This window comes from Lolium perenne, chromosome 1 (assembly GCF_019359855.2).
Source record: "Lolium perenne isolate Kyuss_39 chromosome 1, Kyuss_2.0, whole genome shotgun sequence".
Taxonomy (NCBI): Eukaryota; Viridiplantae; Streptophyta; class Magnoliopsida; order Poales; family Poaceae; genus Lolium; species Lolium perenne.
Genome location: NC_067244.2, coordinates 193,064,348 through 193,073,107, shown reverse-complemented (window position 1 = coordinate 193,073,107; position 8,760 = coordinate 193,064,348). Strand labels below are relative to the sequence as shown.

At 46.6% G+C, this 8,760-nt stretch overlaps 1 protein-coding gene across 3 annotated transcripts; it reads left to right on the top strand.

Annotated features, from left to right (window-relative positions):
- The first annotated feature begins 1,727 nt into the window (after nucleotides 1–1,727).
- LOC127317074 (MA3 DOMAIN-CONTAINING TRANSLATION REGULATORY FACTOR 1-like) lies at nucleotides 1,728–6,684 on the top strand. 3 transcript variants are annotated; one of them, XM_071821212.1, is made up of 4 exons: nucleotides 1,728–1,885; nucleotides 2,004–2,152; nucleotides 4,460–4,551; nucleotides 4,642–6,684. In XM_071821212.1, the coding sequence occupies exons 2-4, from the start codon at nucleotides 2,011–2,013 to the stop codon at nucleotides 6,403–6,405; spliced, it is 1,998 nt and encodes a 665-aa protein (XP_071677313.1). In that variant the 5' UTR covers nucleotides 1,728–1,885; nucleotides 2,004–2,010; the 3' UTR covers nucleotides 6,406–6,684. The 3 variants fall into 3 exon arrangements, with proteins under 3 accessions (XP_071677313.1, XP_051203557.1, XP_051203555.1); XM_051347597.2 differs by having other exon boundaries at nucleotides 1,729–1,885; nucleotides 4,457–4,551; XM_051347595.2 differs by having other exon boundaries at nucleotides 1,748–1,884; nucleotides 1,971–2,152; nucleotides 4,457–4,551.
- Nucleotides 6,685–8,760: the final 2,076 nt, after the last annotated feature.

The following is an 8,760-nucleotide window of genomic DNA, read 5'->3' as shown; positions in this document are numbered from 1 at the left end:
GAGCTGTGTATACATCGGTGACTCCCTCATTTCGGTGTCCATCTGAATCCTGGCTGCTAGGCTTGGTGGTGCATGGTGGTGTATTGCAGGGCCGACATTTGAAGCAACTGTCTCATAGATGTTGTCCAAATTTGTACCACGCTCATCGTCGATGATCATGTTGTGCAGAATGACACATGCACGCATGATCAATCCAAGAGTACGCCTCGAGTAGGAGCGTCCCGGAACTGCTAGAATGTTGAATCTAGCCTTCAACACTCCAAAGGCACACTCGACATCTTTGCAATGCGCTGATCGAGCAGAAGTGAACATTCGATGCTTTTCACTTTGTGGAAGAGTAACACCTTTCATGAACACCGGCCAGGAGGGGCAGATGCCGTCGGCAAGGTAGTAACCATAGTGGTACTCGTGTCCATTCACCGTGAAGTTCACTACGGGTGCTTCTCCCCTAAGCACATCAGTGAACAACGGCGACTGGTTGAGTACATTGATGTCGTTGTTGGACCCGGCCACTCCAAAAAAGGCATGCCAGATCCAACGATCATACGACGCCACGGCTTCTAAGATTATGGTAGGGTGTTTGATGTCTCCCCTTGTGAATTGACCAGCATGAGCCACTGGGCAGTTCCTCCACTGCCAATGCATGCAATCGATGCTCCCTAACATGCCCGGAAAGCCACGCTCCTCGGCTTTCGCTAACAGACGCTGAGTATCCTCCACATTTGGGCGACGGCAAAACGTCTCCCCGTAACACTCAATGATGCCTTCACAGAATCTATCTAGACAATCTGATGAAGTTTGTCTAGCTAACTTAAGCCACTCATCTATCGTATCTGCAGTGGCTCCATAAGCTAACAGACGCAAAGCCGCAGTACACTTTTGTAGGGGAGAAAAACCAACACGCCATCAACTCTTTGGGTGAAATACGGAGAGTATTCACCCAATCTATCCACAATGCGCAGAAAAAGGGAGCGCCTCATCCGATACCTTCGCCGAAAGTAGCTCGGAGGATAGTTGCAGTCGTCGGCGAAGTAGTCCTCGAAGAGCCGATCGTGGGCACCCAGACGATCACGCCTGATGAACTCTCGGCGGCGTCGACGTCTTGGCACCACCTCCTCGTTGAGCATCTCCTCCTCATACTCCTCCTGGAACTGCTCGATCATATCACCCTCCATTCCCTCGCTCGAACTGCTGCTAGACGAAGACATGGCGTTGAGAGGAGTGGAAATGGAGAGTGGAGGAGATGAATTGAGGTGTGGAATGACTGAAACCATATGGGGGTATTTATAGGGGGTGGGGATGAATTTTTGGGGTTTTTTCGGATTTTTTGAACCAGCAACGGCTACCCCAACGGCTACCCCAACGACCACTCAGAACGCGCCACCTCAGCCCTTCCCTCTCGCCCCGCCTCTCGCCCCACTCTGCCAGCGCGCCGCCCCGCCTCTCGCCTCGCTCTCGCCCCCAACGCGGGCGGTAGCCGGGCGGGAGCGGGCGATACCCTCGCTCTCGTCCCGCCCGCCTCCCGCCCGCCTCCCGCCCCGCGCCGGGCGCTATCGCCTCCCCTCCCGCCCCCATTGGCACCAGCCTTATACTAGCATACAATCGTCTAAAGTGACTCTAAATCCTATGTGTCTGTTCCATAAAAACCAAACTTAGTACAGCCAAAATTCACTCTGGAAAAATAGCCGTTCTTTATGTATACCAGCTTTGCGCTTCAGCGAATAAGCCAAGCAGAACAAAGTCGGACAGTCTTGCAAGGAGATTTTTCCTAAAATGGAAGTAATCCTCAGTTCTCACTTGCGCTAGCGTCCCCGTCTCGCCTCGCCTCGCTCCAACTCACCGCGCCGCGCCCGTGATCCGCCCCGCCGCCCTCGATCTCCACAGGTAACCCACCCCGATCGGCCGCGGCCGCAGCTCAGATTCGCCCATCGATCTGGGCGCTGATTCGATTGCGTGTGTGTGTGCTGTAGGGAGGGAGGGAGCGCGCGCGCGCGGAGGAGGCGGAGGGAGATGGCGGCGGAGGACGGGGCGAGGTCGCCCACCAGGATGCTGGCGGAGGGCCATCTGCGGGTCGCCACGGGAGGGGGCGCGCCGGCTGACGGCGGGATCGCCGTCCGCCACCTCCCACACCACCACCACACCGCTAAGAAAGGTGACTGTCTGTGCTTGGCTTGGCCCCCTCTATGGCCATCTATGTACACATCCATGCTTTCTATATACCACTGATTCATCTATGCTCTCTATATAGCGCTGAATTATGTTAAGTTATGGGAATCGGTCTCGGAATCACGAGAGACCCGACTATAGTCTATAATCCTAGGCAGTGGGAGTGTTCAGCTTTGCTTGGAGCTATGGCATCTAACTCTACAAGGTGATTTGATGAAGGTGCATACGAGATGCGGTAGATTTAGCTCATCTTAGGGTCGCCTGCCTGCTGCTATGCATGCCTGATGGAGCAGCATAGGTTTCGGAAGTACATGGTTCGATCCGTGCGTGCGGGCGGGCGGAGTCTCGTCAGGGGATCATAAGCGATACAGGACCGGGATCGAGTTTGTTCTCTTTAATATGGTACTGGCTCTACTTTGTAGTAGTTTCAAAGTGGCGGGAAAAAATAAAACGCCGTTTGGTTGGATGTCTTGGGGTCCTGATTTTGTACGGAGATCAGTGGTTTCTCCTAGTTCTAGGTTGTTTTTTATTTCCTTCTCTGGAAGGAGTTAAAAGTACAAACCTAGGGTTTTGACTAAAGATTTGTCGTTAGGGGGTCGCCGACGGAGTTGAAGCGTCCAAAACATAGACAGCAACAATACACGGCGCCGAAAGGAGTTAAAAGATTTGTCGTTTAAAACTACAAACCTAGGGTTTTGACTAAAGATTTGTCGTTAGGGGGTCATCGACGGAGTTGAAGCGTCCAAAACATAGACAGCAACAATACACGGCGCCGAAAGGAGTTAAAAGTTTTGTCGTTAAAAATACAAACCTAGGGTTTTGACTAAAGATTTGTCGTTAGGGGGTCGCCGACAGATTCGAAGCGTCCAAAACATAGACAGCAACAATACACGGCGCCGCTTGTTCTTATTGGACTTCAGTGCTTGCTGCCTGGTTTGGTCATCCAATTGGTAGTGGATTTGTCGATTTCGATATGCTTCTCTGGGTATTGTCATTGCGTTCCATGGTTGGTTGGTAGTATGGCTACATGTTTGGACGGTTATGAGCTTGTACTTGCAAATACTAAAAGAAGTTTGTGACAGTTTCTGTGAGTTTTTGGTGCCTCGGTGTGCAACATTCTTGTGGATTCGACAGAAAAAAGGATTTGTCGGTTTATGTTGGACTTCTTTAGTTGCTGCCCAGTTTGTTTATGCAATTGGTAGCGGATTTGTCGGTTTATGTTAGACTTCTTTAGTTGCTGCCCAGTTTGTTTATGCAATTGGTAGCGGATTTGTCGGTTTCGATATGTTGCTCTGAGTATTGTCTTTGTGTTTCATGTTGTTCTAGGTGGTTTTTTCTTGTCCTTCAAACCTAGGATTTCAATTCAGGATATGTCATTAGGGGTCACCGACAAAGCTGAAACGTCCAAAACGTAGACATCAACTATACTGGCGCCACTTGTTTATATTGGACTTCAGTGTTTGCTGCCCGGTTTGGTCATACAATTGGTAGCGCATTTGTCGGTTTCAATATGTTCCTCCCAGTATTGTCATTGCGTTCCATGGCTGTTCGGTAGTATGATTACGTGTTTGGAAGGTTATGAGCTTGCGCTTACAAATCCTGTAAGAAGTCTACTGACAGTTTCTGGTAGTTTTTGGTTGCCTGTTCTTGACCAAAAGGCTCTAATTCTTGTGTGTGCAAATTCCTCATGACTTCAACATTAAAATATTTGTCAGTTTCGATACAATCCAGTGCCATTAATGCCCTTTGTTTCCATATTGATTCATAATTCTGGCTATGTGCTTTTAAGCTTGTGCTTATTGCTGATCAAAGCATAATCTCCAATTAAGGGATCTGATTGCTATTTTCCATAAATGTCAACTGCCGTATATTGGGAAGCTCAAGCTAGACCATCCCTACTTTGTAAAGTTATGGATGTTGTGCATAATCTGAACCCTTAGATCCCAGAAGGTACCTATTAGAGTGTGTGCAACTGCAGTATCTTTGGCCTGTTCCTCCAAATTATTGTTATGTGCAATAAATTCATTTGCGGCGAGGCATGACCGTCCTTCCATTAGCACGTGTATCATTTGCCATTTCTGTGCATTACGATCACATGCGACTAAAACTGTTGTTGTTATATTAACTGTGACATGCTGGCCTTGTTGAAATTAGATTTGATTGTCAAAATGAGAAGGCAATATGTAGTTTTCTTCTAGTGTTATTCATGTGTGGATTTACATTGGTTTATCTTTGTTATTGCTAATAGTTCCTATGCGTATTGCTGTAACTCTATGAATGCTGATTTCAGAAGGTGTTGGTGCGAAAAGTGAAGAAAACAACCATGGAGATGCAGATTTTTCACCATCCCAAGAGTTGGACAAATTAGTTAATGGGAACAACAAGGTTTGACCTGTCTATTGTCTATGATATTACCAATATTTTTTCTCCGTTCATACGACATTATTCTAATCTAGCCTCCACTGCAAAATGCAGGTTCCTGCTACATTAGATGACTATAGAAAGCTTGTAGTTCCAGTAATTGAGGAGTATTTTAGTACAGGAGACGTGGAACTGGCAGCTTCCGAGCTAAGGAATCTTGGATCAGATCAGTTTCACTATTACTTTGTGAAGAAACTCATATCCATGGCGATGGACCGCCATGATAAAGAAAAAGAAATGGCGTCCGTTCTGCTGTCTGCCTTGTATGCTGATCTATTGGGCACCTTCAAGATGAGTGAAGGTTTTATGATGCTACTTGAGTCAACAGAAGATCTATCTGTGGATATACCAGATGCTGTTGATGTTTTGGCTGTTTTCGTTGCACGCGCCATTGTTGATGAAATATTGCCTCCTGTTTTTCTCACTCGAGGCAGGGCATTGCTTCCAGAATCTTCAAAAGGTGTTGAAGTTCTGCAAATTGCTGAGAAGAGTTACTTGTCAGCTCCTCACCATGCAGAATTAGTTGAAAGCAAGTGGGGCGGGAGCACTTACTTTACTGTAGAAGAGGCGAAAAAGAGGATCCAAAGTATTCTGAGGGAGTATATTGAGAGTGGAGACACTGATGAAGCCTTTAGGTGCATAAGGGAGCTGGGCCTTCCATTCTTCCATCATGAGGTTGTTAAACGTGCTCTCATCCTTGGCATAGAGAATCCATCGTCACAGCCATTAGTCCTGAAGTTGCTAAAGGAATCAACAGCGGGTTCTTTCATCAGTTCTAATCAGGTGTCAAAGGGTTTCTCTCGGGTAGCTGAGAGTGTTGATGACCTGAGCCTTGATGTTCCTTCGGCCAAAACATTTTTTGACAAGCTGCTTTCAGCAGCTATATCTGAAGGGTGGCTTGATGCTTCATTCAGTAAATGTGCTGCCTCTGATGAAGATCATGTGAATGCAAGTGGTGAAAAGGTGAAGCGTTTTAAAGAAGAATCTGGACACATAATTCAGGAGTATTTTATGTCAGATGATGTCCCGGAACTCTTAAGAAGCCTTCAAGAGCTCTCTGCCCCTGAATACAACGCCATTTTCCTCAAGAAGCTTATTACGGTTGCTATGGATAGAAAGAACAGGGAGAAGGAGATGGCTTCTGTGCTCCTTTCTTCACTCAGTTTGGAACTGTTTTCCACAGATGACATTATGAAGGGGTTCATAATGCTCCTACAGTCAGCGGAGGACACTGCTCTTGACATTGTGGATGCTCCCAGTGAACTCGCCCTCTTCCTGGCTAGGGCAGTGATCGACGAGGTCTTGGTGCCACTGAATTTGGATGATATCAGCAGCAAGTTACGCCCGAATAGCAGCGGTAGTCAGACCGTCCAGATGGCCAGCTCTTTGCTTGCTGCGCGCCACTCTGGCGAGAGGATACTGCGCTGCTGGGGCGGGGGTACAGGCTGGGCAGTGGAAGACGCAAAGGACAAGATCTCAAAGCTCCTTGAGGAATACAACACCGGTGGTGACCTGGGTGAAGCCTGCCAGTGCATCCGCGACCTTGGGATGCCCTTCTTCAACCATGAGGTGGTGAAGAAGGCGCTGGTGATGGCGATGGACAAGCAGAATGAGGCCAGCATCCTGGCCCTGCTCCAGGAGTGCTTCGGCGAGGGCCTGATAACCATCAACCAGATGACCAAAGGCTTCGCCCGCGTCAAGGAAGGCCTCGACGACCTGGTCCTCGACATCCCGAACGCGCAGGAGAAGTTTGGAGCCTACGTGGAGCTTGCGACGGAACGTGGCTGGCTGCTGCCATCCTTCGCCTCCGCACCTTGAGCTTCTTTTCCTGGGCGGCTGGCTAAACTTAAACATGTTTCTCTTGTATATCTTACAAACACCCGTACTGTATTTACCACCATACCAAAATTTTCCTGTTCCAGCCTTTGTTAAGCTGATATGTTATCGTATACCGGAGTTTGATAGGATGGCCGTGTTGGTACATTGTATTATTGGTTTGGAGGTGAGACTTGGAGAGCTGAGAAATAACACCATTAGTGCACTGTTGTGCGATATCATTAGGAGTAATGTCTTCGAGATAAATGCAGTTTCTGTATACCCCTGTGTTGCATCTGTTTTCTCTCCACCTTCGCGTAGGATACCATCAAAGATGGTGACAGGCGCTATCTGCCTTTGATTACGTCGAAGATGACAGACTGCGTCAGTATGCATGACATGACATAAATGGCTGGTAGCAACTCCTTAACTCGGATCAAAGCTTGCATAAAATAGCAACATCAGGCTATAGCAGATGAACACGAATGCATCTCCAAGGCCATGGTGACGCGATAGAATCGCTTCCGAGCATTGGTGTTTCGCTTTGCGTGTAACCATTCCGAAGCAATGCGGTACCGTGCGAGCAAGGTTTTATCTACTGCTCTCCATCGCAAAACAAAAGAGGTTCGTTCGTTAGGATCGAGGCCGCAATTAAGGGTGAAGTAACAAATCGGTCCATATCTTTCTTGTTCAACAAATACTCGAACCCAGCGTCGCTGGTCATGGAAGAGAACCTCAAACTACAGACCCTACAACGGCTGCTTCTTCCGGTTCGTATCATAGTCGAGGAGGAAGAGGTGCGGCATATTGCAAACCAAGCGATGATACAGCAGCTGAGCATACTTTTTAAAAAACGGGTCAACTGAGCGTACTGGGGAAAGATATGTAGGGGTTATTATAATCTAGATAGCTTCAGAAGCCAAGGCAATGGAGAGGACAAGACAGAAGATCTTGGGGTGAGTCACACATTCTCTGTCTAAATTCAGTCCTTCCAAGTGTGTTTCTTTCCATTGATGCAATGTTCCGTAGCTGCAAACATGATTCGTGGCTTACTACAGTCTAACTTCAATGCTCAATTTTTGGCGCAGAGCTGTTAAATTTGCAAGACTACGTGTGCGAAAAAATACCTCTAAGTTTGGTGAGCATCCGAATGCTCTTTTGTGGAAAAATGGACCTTATATCTTCTGAGGATGACCAACGATAATTTTTGTGCTTGTTAAAAAAAAAAGGATGATTTCTGAGTGATCCTTAAACATTACGAGACAGTTTTGATGACAAGCATGTTCCCAAGATAACATTCCTGGATGGCTTATATAGATGTGTGGAGTGTCTAGGGGAGAACTGAGGTCTTGACAAGAAGATCTTGCATACGACCATACAGTAACCACATTTGCAGCTTGAGATACAAAAGGCACAGAGCATGGCAACTACTTAGACAGATCCAGCAACCACTGCAACACCTCCACATTCGCTCTAGAACCCATGCCTTTCTCTTTTCTACAAGAACTTAAGTAACTGCAGCTATTTGCTACTATACCAAATAAAGCTATAATGTTGTATTTGAAAGAACCATCATGTATTCATGTGTCCTTTGTGTTTCAGTCATTATTGTCTCGTTCTCCTAGCCATAGCACAACAAAAAACAAGAGCTCTGAGAAAGAAAATAAAGTGGAAGAATGAATAAAAAATCAGAACCAAGTGCAGAAGCTCCACCATTCATTTCAACACCAGAACTCCAGAAGGCAAAAGTAGAAACAAAATAAGATGTCACTAAGAGTGGGAAAATGCCGACATGGTCAAGGACTTTCCAGAGAGACGCTTTGGGTTATAAGGGATCAAATCATGAACATCTTCCAGTGTTCTCATTAACAAAATGGCATATACTTTAGCACTTGAAGAAGTCATCGTTTTGGTTTTCTTATCACAAGTGGGGCCCACCTTAGGGCCTTCAGTTGTGGTACTATTTATCAGGTATGGTAGGCACCAACCACAGTGGCACTATCCTACTCTTCTTTTGATTGTGGACAGGCTTTTAATAATTAATTGCCTACATTCTGCGGATTGCAGCAACCAGAACTCAACAAAAAAGTAAACAGTAGATGATGGCATATACTCGATCTTGGAATGTTTAAGAGTACCCAACACTGGCTGCTGCAGTTTTCTTACTCGCCCAAGATATAAACAACTGAATGTTTTGATGCCACTTTGCGAAGATGTAACTGTGCCGGAAGCAAACTTCCCCCACAAAACAAATAGATGGAAAATCTGAACTTGGTCAAAAATGATTGAGAACAGCTTAGTACAATCAATTTTAGATGTCGATTTCATTTCTACGCTATCTCTAAGAATCTGAGCAAA